This window comes from Dromaius novaehollandiae, chromosome 2 (assembly GCF_036370855.1).
Source record: "Dromaius novaehollandiae isolate bDroNov1 chromosome 2, bDroNov1.hap1, whole genome shotgun sequence".
In the NCBI taxonomy this organism is placed as follows: domain Eukaryota; kingdom Metazoa; phylum Chordata; class Aves; order Casuariiformes; family Dromaiidae; genus Dromaius; species Dromaius novaehollandiae.
Genome location: NC_088099.1, coordinates 40,840,376 through 40,858,200, shown reverse-complemented (window position 1 = coordinate 40,858,200; position 17,825 = coordinate 40,840,376). Strand labels below are relative to the sequence as shown.

The following is a 17,825-nucleotide window of genomic DNA, read 5'->3' as shown; positions in this document are numbered from 1 at the left end:
TCTCAGATCTGTAGTTGTGGACCATGCACCACTGTCTAGGCACCATATATATTTAGAGAGAAAAAGGCACTCCGGTGCCTAGAGAGTTTTACAGTGCAGTTCTTAGAAAACAGACAGCAGGTGGGAATTTGCAAGGAGGTAGTTGGGCAATGGTGAATACCGTGAAAAGGAGCATTTATGACTCAAGTTTTTGAGGCACTGCAGTGAAGGAGAGTTTTGATAGGGATCTGAGAGAGAGCAATGGAAATAGCTTTGTGAATTTTTATGTAGAATTCTTCACAAGCGAAAGTAATAGGATGAGAGAGAATATAAAGTTACATGTTCCTTTGATTAGGAAGTTGAATGCTGCCAAGGTATGCAAGTTACATAAAAGTTGAGAAATCCATTACAAAGTTATATGCAAGATATCAATGTGTATCACATCATTTTTAATTACTAGGACTTGGGAGAATGATATTAGCTGATATCTGTTGTACTAGGCTATCCATCTAAATCAGGTTGTTTGATTGCTTTCAGCACATCTGATACAATGAAGAGCTCAACCCCATGTCTCTTAGTATTCAGTAGCATGGGTTTGTGCAGATTTTTCTCACTATCATGTTGGAAACATTGTGCAGTTGCCAAAGACGGTCAAAAGCACAGGGAGGTTACGTAGAATCAAACTGCAGTGAAGTTCTCTGGTATTGTATTTTCTCTTATAAAATCAAGAGATCTCATTCTGAATATAGAAGTTTTCAGGAAATTATGAAATACTACTGGCTCAGTTTTTTGAAGATCATAGTCCTTTGGCATGCTATAGGATGAATGCATTATTTCTTGTTGAACTACCACTTTTACATTGTCCATCCTAAATTGTAGCCCAGTTTCTAGAGGACAATCCAGAGCAAACATTCAAGGAAAGGAAATGAAAATTTACAAAATAATCACTTAGTTATATAGAAGATTCTTTGGGACTTTCCTGCTTTGGCCACCCACTCTTTGCTCTTGCCTTATTTTCATTTTTTAGACATCATCTTCCTTCTCATCCCAAATTTTGTTGGATTTAATACTTTGATTTTTTTTTCATGGTTTTAGTGATCTGTAATTTACAAACACAAGGTTAACTGGGCTTGAGTGTTTTGCTCTTTTGAAAGCAAAAGTACTTACATAAGAAAATTAATTTAGTGTTGATGTTAGATGATAGTGGGCCTCTTGCACTTTTGTTCTAAGCAGGGAAACCCATTGGCTTAGTTGTGGAAAACCCTGGCTGAAAATCCCTGGCTAAAAAGCCAAACATGAGTCACTACTTTTCAAAAAGTCACTAAGATAAACATGTGTTCAGACTCATGTAATTAAATTTCCATTTGTAAAAATAAAAATATCCCACTAAATTGATTTTTTTTTAATTCTAAAATGTAAGGAATTTTAGTAATCTCTTTGTGCAAATTTCAGCTCATCGGCTTGTACAACCAGCTTTAATAAATTTGAAAGAGGTCAAGAAGTAATATTTCTTTCATAAGTAGTAAGTTGGATTTTAGAGGACACAGCAAATATTATTCACAGAGTTTTCGTTATTTTGTATTGTAAAAAGCCCTAATGGGAATCAACCACTTGTTGCTTTATACAGTCTTAGTTTTTACCTGAATAAATCATCAAGAATAATCCCTGGACCCTTTAGATCTCCCTGAAGTTTGTTCAGAGGAAACTTTTCCAAGGCAGATGCAAAATATCAGAAGTTTAAAGTATCATGTCAATCAGGAATCTTTTCTGGTGGTTAAGAATAGCTGTGCTATTGCCCGTATAATTATACAGTGTACATAGAATTGTACATTATATTGTTGTAATACTAGAGTATTTACTGTTCCATTTTAAATGCATGGCTAAAGGACAGTATTGCCTCTCAAACAATAATCATTTTTTGTTACACATGGTTTTTAGAATAGGTTTTCAAATTATCAAAAATACAGTCTCAAAATCACTTGAAATAGCTGAAAATGTTTATGCGTCAAAAACATAATTTCAGAATTATCAGTTCACTGGTTGTGTATATTTGGAATGTTACTGGGTCTTTATATGGGAAACAATAGTTGAATTCATTCCTTTATTCAGACAGAAAAGCTTTCTTCGTTTTAATCAGACATGGTAGCAGTAATTGGTGTTAGTCACTAATGCACATTATATGTTGAGAAGCAATGCAACTAAAAGTTGTTTTTTTGTTACAGAAACTAATCTCTGAAGTGAAAATTCAAGTGGATAACCAGATCCAAGATCTTAATTTCAATATCACTGCAATCTGTCCTGATGGAAGTAAAAAAACAGGCATGGAAGGATGTAAAAATGTGGGATATAATGAAGAAGTATGTTGAGATTTCTCATTCTTTAAGGAATTCAAATACTTTTTTCTCTATTTCGTTGGTTATCAATGGTGTGAAATCTTACAGGGATTTATTTCAACTGAAAATGGATTTTTGTGAGTTATGGTCACAGACTCTCTATTATTCTCTGGTTCTATTTTTCCTTAATCTTATTTTAATTCTTACTAATCTCATGGAACTAAGACTCAAAGCTTTGCCCAAAAGCTAATGTCCATTCAAACTGTCCTCTGTGGTCCATCATCAGACACAATGGTCATGTTCATTGTGATGAGATTTGTGTTTTAAGAGGTTGAAAGATAATCACTCAGTGGAAAATTGGAGTCATTGGAATTCTTGCTCCTTGCATCTGTATGAGACTCCACCTTTGACTCTCCTTGTCTTATGAAGTAGTCTTCATGTAGATAATTAGTGTATATTCTAAATAAAATTCATAAAATGCTTTATCCCTATCAGAGCCAGTGCCACCTACTGAATGAAGTAGGTTTAAAACTGGAGCATCACACCAAGAAAATGCAGGGGAAGATAATGTCTGGCTAATATAAAGAACATGGTTTTCTTCCCAGAACAACTTCTCTGTGCCTTGATATATTTATTCGATTGCTTGGACTAGCAGAGTAACTAGTTTTGCTTGCCAGGAAGAGGTCTGTGTTTCTGGAGTGCAGGGTCAAGGAGCTTTTTCCTTCTTGCCATGTACACGTGGCTCAGCTGATGTCACGTTATTTGTGTCTATGTGTAGAAACAACCTCACAAATAAGTAGATTAAATGTGTGAATTTTGAATATGTTAATTTAAATGTATTTTATACTTTTCTAAATTTGTCTGCATGATTTGCTACTGTTTGGCTCATACAGTTTAAGGAGATTTGCTGTTTTTCTTCTCAATTCATCTTTTCTACAGTGTTGTGTCCTGTGCAAGTCAGAAGAAATAGGACTGGAATTTGTTCTGTTTAATGAAAAGAAAAATATTTATATCTTTTTCTTCTTAATAAAAAGCCAAGCCAGTTGATTGTAAAAGATTACATGTGGTCCTAAAGCTAACAGCAGTTGAAAATGAGCCATCCTCAAGAGATGAATTTATTTTTAACCGTAAATCCTCCTTTCAGTATTTGTTTATAGGCAAAATTCTCACATTCCTTTCATTGTCTAATCCTTCTTCCTTCCTTTTCTTACCAAAACACAAAAGTGTATTATATTCTGGAAGAGTACTATGGCCTCTTTAGGGGTTGCAAAGCTAAGTTTGGCTATTAGTGAGTGTCAGTATTCACATCATCATAACTGTATAGTTGTAATATGTTTAATCTTTCTGCTACTGTGTTCAGACCTGCAAAATTTCATGGTTTGTGTGCAAGATATTATTTGCCCTTCCATCCCATTTCCTGGCCATTCCTCCAATACTATGTAGTACATGAAGATTGTGTTTTCTAGCATGGTTCTGTGTTGAATAAAAAGGACATTCTCTAGCTGCAGGCTTTCCTCCTCACATGATGTGCACCTGCCGTATGAATTAGTGCTTATCCATACTTTTGCCCTGTAACCTAATGAAGGAAGCCTAATGCACAGGGATTCTAGGGCAGCTGACAGGTGTGTGTATAGGGATGCATTTTTACAAAAAGAAGAAAAGGGAGTGACAAGACCTTTATGTACACTTGATACTACAGTTAACAAAGTGCATGCCTTTCTGCACAACAGTCTTCTACTGTTGTTCATGTATGCTGCCACAGCCCGGCTTGTCACAAAGATGCCATTGTCAAATGAGGTTGGCTATTCTAGTGTGGGGGTGCAGCGGGAGGGGGAGTAGACTGAGAGAAATGAATAGTCTTAGTCTTTGCGGATGGTTTCAACCTCTTCTGTAATCAGTTCCTACATTTTCGTATCTGCTGTTTGATTTGGAAATCTTTGTTCTTAGATGATAAAGAGTAGAGTGAAAATACTCACTTCTCTTGGGCTCCCTTATCATCTTTTTTTCTTTTTTTCTTTTTCTGTGGTTGTGTTTGCTCTGTGAGGAGTCTAAGAAAAATTGTTTTCAGTCAGCAGGCTAAAAAGCTGTAGTGAGAAAAAAGCCTACCAGTCCAAAAAAAAACCCCCAAACAAGCAAACGAAAAAAGCCCAAGTGCCAAATACAAAGACTGCTCTGCAGTGAATGTATTATAGATGTCTAAGATGTCAAAGAGTTTTGGTAGTGATTGATGCTAGCTTGATGGAAGTTGCCTAGAGCACCAAAATCATCTGAGGTCCCATGCCAGAACAGCAGAAAGCCAAGGGGGCTGGTGGCAGTAGCTGTGGAAGGAGGATGTGACTAGGGAACAGGCACTGGATTCACCTGGAGCAGCACTTGCTATGCCCAAGGCTGCAGCAAGAGCAGCAAGGCTGGCTCATCGCAGTACTCTCGATTCACATTTGGACCTTTCACCCTGTGACCGCTTCTTACCTTCTAAGTGGCAAAAACTCAATGGCAAAAATAAGCTGCTGATAAGGCCTGAGCCATTTCTGTTTTAGTAGAAATAGAGACAACTGTCCTAAAAATCTAGTGTATTTTATATTGACACAGTTTGTTTCTGCAACAGGAACATTCATTATAGATTCTCTTTATTAAGAGTATCTCTGCTTCTGTGTGTATTGTCTTGTACAATCTAGTCTCAATTCTGATCAGAGTATTTTTACATTATACACAGAATAGGCATGTTAAATAAAAATAGGATAATGATAATAATAATTCTGTGAGTATTTAACTTGTACTCAACTTGTCTTCTGCAGCCATTCCTCATTAACATGAAATATAGACTGATATGATTCTTTTACTATTAGGGTTTTAACTGTTTCAACTGTATTTCTGATGCTTGCCATTACTAATATGCCACCATGTATTTTGTCCGTACTACCTAGTGCACATACATACATAATGTAAAATTCTGATTTATTTATGTGTTAGTAATGTTAAGCAATTTATAGGAAATAATAATGATGTAAAATCTGTATTTCTTCTTAGGTGCTTTTCAATGTCTCAGTTACAATGAGAGGATGTCATACAACTGGAGGAAGAAAATATGTGATACTTAAGCCTATTGGTTTCAATGAAACCACCATCATTAATGTACATAAAAACTGTGCCTGTCAGTGTGGAGACAGTGCAAAGCACAAAAGGGTTTGTGCTGACGAAACTTCCCCTTTTGGTGAACAATCCCATTGCAGTGACACTAATTGTAATTCCAATAGAGAGATACTCTCTTCTGAGAGGTGCAGACGACACCAGGACCAGCCCATCTGCAGTGGTCAAGGAGACTGTGTAGATGGAAAATGTTTCTGTTACAAAAACAAGCTGGGCAAGGTGTATGGCAAGTATTGTGAAATGGATGATTTTTCCTGCCCATATCACCATGGAAACTTGTGTTCTGGTAAGCTGAAGAATTTAAGTCTGTGTTTTGTTTTTGTTTTGTTTTGTTTTGTTTCTCAAGCTTGTAGCATATACATTATTGAGCTGAAAATAGCAATATAAGGCTGCCAAGCACAAGATTTCTATTACAGAATCACACTCCTTGGTTTTCTTCTAAACTTTGGCACTACATTTTAGGGGTTTTACTGAGATTTTTTCTAACTTTAGCCATTTCACCACTGAAGTCTCAAACTTCTTCAAAGGTAACAATACTGATATCTTGGGTAAGACAGTTATATTATTCCAGAAAATAAGTTGATGCCTTTCAGTATAATTGGGAACATAAGATACTAGGAGATTATGAGGAATGCTAACTTCCAAATGAGGTTCTGATTTTTTAACAACCTAAATCGGTCTCATCAGAGATAGATTAACATTCGATTTCAAATACTAAAATATATGTTAACACTGTCCAGAATACCTGCTCCAAGTAATGGACAGTGTAAGTGACACATAAACAAGGAGAGTTATTAGAAATCCTTATTCCTTTTGTGGCCCACTTCCTATTCATAAAAAAAAGCATGCAAATGAGAACTATGTGAAACAAGTACAAAACAGGTACGTTTCAGTTAATATTACCAAAGAAAAATGGGTTTGAATCAGCATTATCACTGTGTTTCTACCAGAATATATATATTTTTTTCCTTTGGAAGTAATTTTTTAAAGTATTTTAAAATCTGTTCTGCTATCCTGCATCACTGTATTTACCAAGGAGTAAATTGGGGAACAGATATTTAGCTACAGTACGATAAATTTAGAGTAATGCTATTGACCTTAGTAGAGTTGTTTTGGTTTTGCTCTGCTTGTGACTATGAACTTTGCGTAGAAGGAAGAGAAATAATGTTACGTAATCCTTTAAATACTTCATTACAGCACAAAGAGTTATGGTTTGTGTTCTTACTCTTCTCCCCCACCCCCAACTAGGTTTGCAAATTTAGTATTTCTTAACATAAACAGACCTTTCAAATTTATAAACTGCTAAAGCCTGATATGCAGTGCCTGGGTCAGAAGAAGAGGCAGGAGGATCGATGTATAAGATGTACTGGAAATTCTCATGCATAGTGTAGTCCTGCCTAGCAGAAACACAAGGGGAACCTGCGCCACAGTGCCACAGCTGAGCAATGTGCCTCTCAGTGGGATGTTTTTGAGTGCAGAGCCTTGCTGTGAGATGTCCTACGAGCCTCTTCCTCCTCAGCCAAAAAAGGGGGCAGCCTACACTTTGGCTTCACTCCTATTTAGGGGCTCCAATGTGTTAGATGCAACTGTCTATCTGCAGCTGGCCTGTAAATCCCTGGAGCACAAGAAAGACATCACACTGTGTGTGAAATTTGGGTACTGCCAAGGCAGAGTGGAGGTCTCATGAGGTTTGCTAGATCTGCATGTGCTTTATGTGCTATTTCTGTATTTCCTGAAGGTGCTTTCCCACCCTGTGAAAAATGTGTATAAACATTATCAGCTTGTCACTTGTACACCTGCTTAAATGTAGTACAACATGGAAAACAGATGGACTTTGCCCTAAAGCTCCCCCTGCTTTGCCTGGAAAAATATAGAGGCCACCAGGGATTTTTCATAGCCTTTGAACTCTTGAGGCTGTGCATTTTAAATTCTTATTAAACAACCTACAGTTCATAAATACAACACATCCACTTATGCATCTCAGTCTTCTTTCCTTTAGAATGGTAGAAAGGTATTGTCATAATGCATGTTCCTGAGAAGAAGAAAAGAAACAAACTGGCATGTGCACATAAACTTGAAACCCCTTCCTCCTTGAATTTTGTAATTTATTTGAATTGAATGCTTTCTTGCTAAAGAGGAGAACTTTGTTTTGCCCGAAGACTGTTTTCCTGATAGTTGTGTAATTTTTAATCCCAGCTGCTTTGATGCAAGGGCAACCAGGAAAATTCTGGTAAAACATTTTACGATGAGATAAGGTAACAGCTTTTGCTCAAATTAGCAACAAACAGCAAGCATAAATATGTATCATTCTGGAAATTTCAGTCTGAAATGGTAACACTTAAAAACTTATTAACAAGCCAAAGTCTAAGTTAGCTCTGTTAGCTGAGTTACCTTAAGATTCTAGCAATAATGATACAAATGTATACATATAAAAATTGATTTTCTGTATTCTGAATTGACTTTCATGAAAGCATATGATTTAAGATTATCTGATGTTGTAGGTAATGGTGAATGCGAAGCTGGTAAATGTAAATGCTTTGCTGGCTGGGAAGGTGACCGTTGTCAGTGTTCATCACAATCAGCAAAACACTGCCAGAATTCAAAGGGCCAGGTTTGCAGTGGAAGAGGAAATTGTGTATGTGGAAAGTGTGAATGCACTGATCCAAGAAGCTTTGGCCGTTTGTGTGAATATTGCCCTACTTGTAACAGTGCCTGTGAAGAAAACTGGTATGTTTCTTGTGCTAGACTTGACTTTTTGACTATATACTGTTCAAAGAGAAGAAATATTCCTGCTGGGCTAAATGCATGCTGTATTTCTTAGATATTTAGCCTGTAGGAATTTGAAACAGAATTACTACTTGACAGTTTTTTCTTTGTATTTGAGTGGTTTGCACTAGCAATTAAGAGAGTTGCATGTCCACATATATTCACCAATCTATGTTCAACTTTCAGCTTTCTACAGTTAAAGGAGGTGTGTCTTAGGAAGATGACTTTTTAATATTATAGTCTTATTGTATATATTAAAGGATGCTTCTTTATACAAAATCCTCTGGGTAGGAAATAAAGCTCATAACTTTGGTGTTTTAAAGGTGGACACTAGATCCTACTCTTGTATGCCACAAAGTCCAAAAGTATTTTCCATATTTGTTTTTGCGTACAGGTCATTCATGAGTCCATTCCTTGTGCTCCCTAAGTGAAGCAAGGAGATTTGGAACAAGGGTGGTGCCTGCCCATTGCCACTCTCATGAGTCAGCAGAGCAGACCTGGTCTTATCCAGAGAACAACATTGTCTGTTACTCAGTTTCAAACCATTTAGTCTTTGCTGTGCTAGTTTTAAAATGCATCATTCTTCTTTATCCCTGCCCAGGAAGGGCAATGTGGAGGCAGAAGTCAGCAGCCAGAGAAGTTCAGACTGCTCTGTCGGTGGCCCACTGATGGGTGCTGATTTAAAGAGCACGTGAAACACTCCCTGGCCACAGTTCTTCTAGGAGCTCCTGTGAAAGCACGTAATCTTCTGACCCCCACTGTGGTTGAGAAGGTGACTGATCAGCTTTTAGCTGGAAAGGGAAGCATGGTCAAAATTGATTTGTTAGTACTCAGTTGAATTACAGTTCATCTGGTAAATATACTTGGGGAGAAAAGCTGGACCAGGTCTAAAAAGGTGATTGCCAAGACTTCACTAGATAAAATGCAGTTAGACTTGCTGGCTCTGACTTGTTCAAAGTCACTGTCAAATATATGCCCTTAATAAATTCAGAAGATGGCATAGTTTCATGAAGAATTCAGTCAAGGCTTTTTCAATATCATTTTTAATGTCCATCTTCTGCAGAACTATAAGGTGAAATTAGTAAGACTGAGCCCTATAGATAAGAGAGAGCCCTAAGACTGAAGTGGAGGCTGACAGTTGAAGAAGAGGTGCGTTCTTAGCTACACCCCCTGAAAAACACACATCACAAAACGCAGAGCAGGGAACAGATGAAGGTGGCTTGAAGCCAAAGATATCTGTGTTATTTTACTACTTTTCACCAGTTGGTTTAAGTATTACAGGGAGAAAATGCTGAGAGAGGTATCGCATTTCAGAAAAAAATAAATAAATGTCGCAATGTTTTTACTAACAAAAGGAAAACACTATGTGCAAATGATACTGCAGCCTGTTGATATAATCTTTTCAAGGGAAATGCAGATAAAGACAAGGGGTTTTAGATACATTTTTCTTTTACAGGAATTGTGTTCAGTGCCATCATCCTAACAATGCATCTCAAGCTATACTTGACCAGTGTAAAACCTCATGCACTTACATGTTGCATTATATTGACCAAGCTTCAGGTATGTCACATTTTCTAGCTAATTTTAGTAAGAGATGAAGATCTGTCAGGATTAATAATAGAATTCACCTCTGTTTTTCAAATGTATGTCAGTATTATTACCATAACAAAGAAAGCTGGAAAAAGAATAAAACCATTCTTAGCTTCAGGGAAAGTGAAAGATAAATAATAACAGGAAATATGATTGGCAAGCATTGCTACATCAGATTTCCCAGCTCCTTGAGAAGTCACATCTAATAATAATGAATCCTGCCGGAGCAATGCTTAAAGAAATATTTATAAAAATCTATTATGGCATCTGTATGTTTTATTACTTTGGATATGTTTACATTATTTGACATTACCAGAAACAAAGAATAATAAAGTAGAATGCTTACCTCACTTTCTGTAATGTTTATATATGCCTTTCAAGTACACACAACTGTACATTTATGAGAGCTGTGAAAGAATAAAATCATTTTTAATCTTGTAAATCTTAATCAGGTCCAGACTGCAACAAAAATGTAGCTATATGGTTACTTTTTGTCAGTTAACATTTTTGTATGTTTTTTGTTTTACAGAAGCTCATAAATGATAGTACTTATTGAGAATACAAGTCTCATGACCTTAATATTAATTAGAGGAAAGCCTGTTGTGTGAGGGAGGTGGCCAGTGAAGAGAGCACTGGATAAGGAATCAAGAAAACATGCTCTCTTCCACACTGTGCCTGTGATTTGCTCTAGAACTTTGTGAAAATTAAACTGTCTTGGCCCCTTACTTCTATAACAATTTGTTTTCTCTCTTTCAGCTGTAAACTCATAGTTTTACAGATAATTTATGGTGACTACCACAGTGAAGCTTTAATCTTAGTTCTGTAGGTTAAAGGAATAATAGTGTTTGGTCTTCTTTCTACAGCTCATCTTAATTGGAATTGCATTTCTTGAAATGTACTACTTTGAAAGCCTGTGTATGGCAGCATGAGTTATTTTCCCTTAACTTTTATCAGGACTTTGTTACGTTTAAGTTAACATGAAACATAATATAGATTTTAGTTAATTTAAATTTAATGCAATTTAAATTTTAGTTAATTTGCTAAATTAATGTGCAGTGAGAAATACAAAAGAGTTTTAGGGCTATGCCTATTCCATATTTTAGCCTTTACACTTGTGTTTTCCTTTTTTTGCAGAATGTTTCTCTGGACGAAGCTACTTTAGAATCTTTTCCATAATCTTTATAGTTACATTTCTGATTGGGTTGCTTACTGTTCTTATCATCAGGCAGATAATTCTGCAGTGGAATAGCAATAAAGTTAAGTCTTCAGCTGATTACAGAGTGTCTACAACAAAGAAGGTAATTGATTTCAGAGCCATCATATTTGGTAATTTTTTCATGCACATAAAAGTTAGCTAATTGTTGATAAAAATTGTATCTTCTCCTTCAAGGATAAGATGTTTTTGCCTACTGTTTGTACAAGAACAGTAACATACAGACGTGACAAACCAGAAGAAATAAATATCGACATCAGCAAGTTACGATTAAATGAAACTTTCAAGTGTGAATTCTGAAGACAGTGTGTTTTCTGCAAATATCTATTTCCATCATTTTCTACTTTTAAAGGTTACCTTTTGTACTCTGTAAGAGTCTTGACTGTTGCTGTTTGGTTTTGTGTCATGCATTTTGTTGAATACTGTAACAAAGTCACATGTAAGCATAGTCACATAATGTGACTATGTTTAAAACTATAGCTGCTGTATTTTTTTGGAAAGAGAAATGTGCATTACTACTGTTCCAGAACATTAGTGTTGATGTAGCACTTTAATGTATTCTAATTTATTTAGTTATGGCATAGAATGTAGATATGAACAGGTCTGACAAAGCACTGATCTCACTCTACATGTAGCTAGTACTGATATGCTCTGTGGGAATGGACAAAAACTGTGACTGAGCTATTAATATTGCTGTATATTGTGGCAATAGACGAAACTTCAAATACTCTTAAATAGAGTAAATGGTACTTTTATAGTTCTCTCAGTTGACTAAATTCCACTGATTTGTTTGTTTTAGTCTCTTAGCTTTTCCTCATTACTAAATAGAAATAACTGGATTAAATGAGCACTTAGTTACACTGATGTGTGTATAGTTGTGTGTATGTGTAGATCTATACATATACATACACATACATGCACACATACAGATAAATATGTATATAATACAATTTTTAATCTGTACACGATGGTGTCACTTATAGTTTGTATCTGATATAAGAGAATAATTTTTAGCTTTTTGCTTGTTTCAGAATAAAAACTTTTATAGAAATTTTAAGATATGTGAAAACTGAGTGCGTACAGGAAATGAGAGAGTTGTTCTTACCAGCAGCATAGTCTACAGAGTAATCACTGCTGGCTAACTTCACCTCTGGCGTTAGCAGCATCAGCTCTATTGCAATCAGATAAATTACACCAGAGCTGTGTTTGGTTTGCTAGCTACATGTCAGTGTTTTGCCAAATAAGGGCTCTGTTCTTTTTGAATGTCAGACTTAAGTCTGATTTTCCACATGTGCTCTTTTTTCTGTGTAAAATTAGTTGACAGGATTAGTTTTCTTGAATCCTTACTTAACCACTTCAATTTTTATGACTGTGCATTGAGAAATGTGTCCAGTGTGGTATGAAAAAGTATCTGCAATTCAAAAGAAGGTGCGGAAAATAGGAGTCTTTTTTTCTCAAGAGAACATGTTAGTTGACTTCATAAATGTAGAATCAAATTCTGCCTTCAGAAATGAGCAAAAACTCTTCTAAACACAGTGGGACCAATATAAGCTTATCTAAGAGCAGAATTTAAGCTATAAGGTCAGCCAGAAACATTTTCTTACCCTGAAGCAGGCCGTAGTGCTGCAAGACATGTTATTGCCATATGCTATTTCGAAGGGTCAGCTAACAGTCTGATTTACTTATTTTATGCTGCCAAAATCATAGAAATTCTGATCAACCTTTCTGAAATATGCACTAAGATCTAGCTGGCAAAAAAATCATCTCAGAAGACAGTATGCAGTATATCGTTTTAGCAGTATTAATTAGTGATACTAAATATTGATCTCTACTTGTTACAGGTAAGAGTCACAGAAACATCTTTATATGCCATTTCTACAAATGTATAAGAATATTACTATTTCCTATTCTGTACTTTTTCTGTACTGTAAATTCCCACTAAAATCTGAGGAGTATACGTGCAAAAAGAAGGCAGGATGTAGAATAGATGATGAGTGTTATACAAGGGTTCACAGTGAATTACTTGGGCCAAGGATCAAATGAGGGATTAAGAAAAATAATACAGAGATAGTGGGCTTTCCACTGAATTTTCCTAGAAGCTTTAGATTTTAGGGCTTGTTTTTAAAATTTTATAAACTGCACCATTAAAGGTTTCTAAAGCAGTCTTCACAGTAGAACCTGAGCTTCTTACCACATGGTTGAAAGTGTCTCATTTAAAGCAAAGGGGAATTCCTTACACAGACTCTGATTTCAGTGATAGCCTCACTATCATGTTATTTATAGATTAATTCTGTATGAAGAATTATTCTGTAACGTATCAACTGTATTTTAAACTTTATTTTATTTTTAAAACGGAACAGTATAGAACAATTTTCTTCCTGTGGAAATTAACAGACTCCAGACCATTGGTTCCAGTGGGATTAAGATAAACTATCTGTAAGAGATTGCTTAATATTGTCCTTGTCACAATTAGTATTTTTAAGTGAGTAGAAAACAGGGTGCCTGGTTATCTGTTTAGCATAACAACAACAACAAAATATTAAAAGCTCAACTGAAAATATGTGAATGTTTAACAAAAGATGTAGTTATGTTCTTAAAACAATGGGATACCATTTTTTTAACAAAAAGGATTCCTCAGAATCATATGTATCTCATAGCCCTTAGACCATTTTGTGAAGTGATAGCTATTGTTTTTCTTTAAAATTATTTTTCACTGTTAGAGTTAAATTGTGGGGGTGGGGGGGGAAGGAGCTGTGTTTTCTGTGGGAGAAAGATTTGAGTTGTAAAGCTCTATCTTTCAGACACATCGTATTGCTACTACTTTTCTTCTGTAGCACTGTGTTGGCATTGCAGTGCTGCCTGCGAAGGGGCAGGGCCAGTAGTTTGTTATCAGCACACCTGCCTGAACATTCAGTACGCTCTGGTAAATGGAGCAGGCTTACAGGACAAACTGCACTGTAAGCTGCTTGCTGTCCTGAGTTAAAAAAAAAAAAAAAAGAAAGAAAGAAAAGAAAAGAAAAAGGCAGGGGGTGGGGGAGATTCTTGCATCTCCCTTATTGCTCTGCTGTATTGTGGAGGGGGTGATGAGTGGGCTAGTGAGAAAGAATAAGCTGCTGCTAATGTGACAGGTCAAGGCTTTTAGAAGGCCCATGGGGAGCTTATACAGAGCAGAATCCTTGGGAGGAGCTTTGTTTCTATGGATGGAATCTCTCCCTGAGAAACTGTGGCTTTACTTGGTACTTGTTTCTCTCTGCCTTTGACCATGTTTTTTCAGAAGAGCTGCTGCAGGAGATGAATAGCCCAACAAAAACCTCACTATTTAGGGAGCTGTGTTCCCTCAGCACATGACCTTAAATGAGAAAGCAGCCTGTAATTCACAAGGAATTTGCTCAGCAATTGCAGAATGACTGTGCTTCCTATAGTGCTTAATATGGGAGATATTACAGACAAATTAGTTCATATTAGTTTTCAATGTATTGTGCATCAAAGATGCTCATACAAACAGGGGGTGGGGGAAACTAGCCTCAGAATAGAATGCTCTAAATTCTTAAATAAAACTTTTTATACTAGGCTCTTACAAAATTTTTAAAAAAAAAAAAAAAGAATATTTTGACCACATGCCTATACCCAAAAATATGCTACCATACAGTGTGGTACTTCATCATTGTTTTGGGGTTGGTTTTTTGGGGGGATTTTCATCCCACAAGCAGAAGAACATTTACATGATTCTTTATAGCAGATTCGTTAATGGTAAAATTTTCTAATTCTAATTCCATTTTTTACATTTAACTGTCTTGTAACATTTCAGAAATGGCACATGTTCATACAATTAAAAAAATGTGCTTTCTGAGTCTGATTTTTAAAAAGACACAGAACTGAAGAAATACTATGAATTGATTATATCCGAGCACCATGAACACATTAAAAACATCACTACAGATGGGTGTGGGAAAATAGCTGGTTCATCTAGAAAACGTGCACATGGTATGCAAGGAATTTTCATTGTGCCCAGCTGAAATTCCCTTACGTTCACAAGCAATGTTGAAAGTGAACCTTAAAAAGGAAGGACATTTGTATAGGCATAGTTTACATTTTACCCATTATTTTCAACTAGATTCATTTTTTTTCCTCTTTATGGTGTCGTGAAAATCTACTATGTGAAGTATTCTTCAGACTGTATTGGAAGAAATAGTTTTCCCAGTCTGATCAAATACAATGTTTGCTTTCTGCTTAGTGTACATACATAGATGTACATGTGTTGCAAACTATGGGAGCGAAGCAGCTTCAGGCAACCCTTAGTCCTGGAAGCAGCCACCAGGACTAGTGATGCCCAAGACTGAGAGAGATACAAGGACCTACTGCTGCCTGTGCGGGAATCTGGAGAGCGATGGCATCTTAAGCTTGCATAATACATCCTAGAGTGTATTCTACGTGGCATCCTTAAAAAGATTACGCTCTGAGGCCATACCTCTCTATTTGTCAGTGCAGGAAGCCTGTTTAAAACAGGCTGGCTTGGCAGAGGTGATGCCTTGTCTATCCCAGGTGCTTAGCCAGACAGTGGAAATGTGTTATGTGCAGTCTGTATTCCTCAGCTATGCAGGCTTTTAGCATCTTTTCTGCTCATTGACTCCCTCCCCCCCCTCCCGGGATATGCACTGGCCATAAGCAATGGGAGCTGTAGCTGGGAAAAGGCACTTCTCATAGATGAATCTGCTTGGAATTTTACTGGAAAATACCAAGAGATGGAAGCTTAAGGAGCTGTTTCCTAGTTAAGTAGAGTATGGTAAATCAATACTGAATGAAACTTACTCTGGTCTAATTATAAATGAAATGTAGTTATGGTGTTCTTGCAGTGCGTTGAAAATGGAGTGTGGTAAGCAGGAATAGAGCAGTAGTTAAGAAGAAACACTACTTTTTAATCATGATCTTGACACTGCTCAATGGGCAGACCTCTTATGGATATTACATAGAACTGAAATTCATGAAGAGGAAAAAAGGTTAAAATTAGTTAGCATGAATAAATTTCCATAGTGAGCCAAATCAGTGGGGTTTCAATGTGTGCAAGACAGCTTTGAATGATTGGGTCTTTCTGAAAAAAATAAAATAAATTTAAGACATTCTTAAGCTTTAGAAATGCTGTGTTGGATTGCATGTTCTCTTTGTTTTCTTTTCTGCACACACTCTTGAAAAAAGGTACCTACTTATTAAAAAAATACTAAAATGTCTGACACTTGTTAAAAAAATGAATTCAACACATCTTAAGGTTTCATCCTGATATCTCTCTTGTGTTGGGGCTGTTTCTGTTATATTTTGAAGGGAAAGGGTGAAAGAAGAAAGATTCATTTGGGAAGGCATTAGTGTTGGATGAATCCACTGTGCTAACATCTTTTTCATTTTTACCTACTACTGCTTCAAAAAACAAGGCTACTTTTACGTGTCTTATTTAGCAATGGTGTGACAATTATTAATAATACTACATATTTTGTTTTTAACTTTCTATTTAACATATACTACCTTTTGTAAAAAAATATATGCAGATAAATAATGTTTCTCTAGATTTTATGCATAGAGAATGTTAGTAAGGGAAGAGGTTTTAAATAAATGTATAACTTCTTACTGTTCTTTTCCCATTTTAAATGATACTTTTAAATCACTACTTTTGTTTGTCTGGAAATATACTGAATATTTTATTATTTAAAATAGTATACTTTTATAGCTGTTTATTAATTTTGGTTGACTACTAACTTCTATTTTGATATTTATTAATGAGTTGACACTGTAGTATATTGAGATGTTTATTTTTCTATCAGAGCTGTAACAACTATGACATGGCATTATTTTAATGCAACATCATTGTACTTGCTCTCTAAAAAATAAAATCAATATTTAATCCATGTGGAATTTTCATATTTTTAATGCTTAGTATATCTGTGATTGATAACTTAAGAAAGAGATGTTGGCCTCTTTTTTATGATATAAAGCTGTTTCATTAAGGTGTGTAAATATGTCCACAGGAGGAAGTATATGATTACAGTGGTTTTAAAGTGAAATAAGACTATCGAGAGAGATAAATCAAAATATGAAAAAAGTACTATGTTTATCAGATGTGGGTAAGCAGGTGAATGCATGTTCAGGACAAATTTTGAAAATGTGGGAAGAAATAGGCTAGCAGTGAGCACTTTGGAAGCACAGCTGCTTTACTTTGTGCTACCCAATTGACACATTAATGCACCTTGTAGGGGACAAGAAGATCCTTCTTATAGAAATATTCTGTGAATTACTATATAGTTACAGTATCCTTTCTTCTGCTTTGCTCTGAGTGGGTTGTAGAGGAGCTAGCGCTCTGGGAATGGGTGAGTTTCTGAGCAGATACCTCATCTGTGCCACCTACTGCAGCCTTATGTTGCTTTATGGGTACTGGTGAAAATGCATCAGTAAATTGGGAAGGTGCTTGCATTCACTTCTTGTGGAGAATCAGTCATAGCAGTTGCTTTGCAAAACAGTGCCATGAAATTTCTCATGAAAAGGACTTCACAAGTACGGTGTGTCAGGACATTGACAGTTTGTGCTTTAAGGACATGATGCATCATTAAGGGATGGCTGTGGCACTAGGAACATGCCCCACTTCCAAACTCCTAAATGATGTCTCTGGTAATGATAGCTATTGAACTCGCTGGTGCAGAGGAAAGTTCATGTTTTTAAGATGATCCAGTTTTCGCTCTGGGGATGACAGTTAGAATCAAGTGACAACTGATATATGTGCAGGCATTAGGTCACTTAGTCTCCAGGACTTTACC

The 17,825-nt window shown here is 36.1% G+C and overlaps 1 protein-coding gene across 7 annotated transcripts in view; it reads left to right on the top strand.

Moving 5' to 3' along the window:
• The window catches only part of ITGB8 (integrin subunit beta 8), an 83,671-nt gene that overhangs the window by 32,839 nt on the left and 33,007 nt on the right, over window positions 1-17,825 (top strand). For 6 of the 7 annotated variants that reach the window (XR_010387646.1, XR_010387645.1, XR_010387644.1 and 3 more), the window contains 5 exons: window positions 2,202-2,336; window positions 5,340-5,745; window positions 7,961-8,186; window positions 9,682-9,785; window positions 10,950-11,113. Coding sequence is in view for 3 of the 7 variants with exons in the window: in XM_064506331.1 (XP_064362401.1) it covers window positions 2,202-2,336; window positions 5,340-5,745; window positions 7,961-8,186; window positions 9,682-9,785; window positions 10,950-11,113 (1,035 nt within the window). In the remaining 4 variants the exon portion in view is untranslated. Of the gene's footprint in view, window positions 1-2,201; window positions 2,337-5,339; window positions 5,746-7,960; window positions 8,187-9,681; window positions 9,786-10,949; window positions 11,114-11,205; window positions 16,923-17,825 lie in introns of those variants that run through there. The other variant, XM_064506333.1, reaches the window with a different exon arrangement.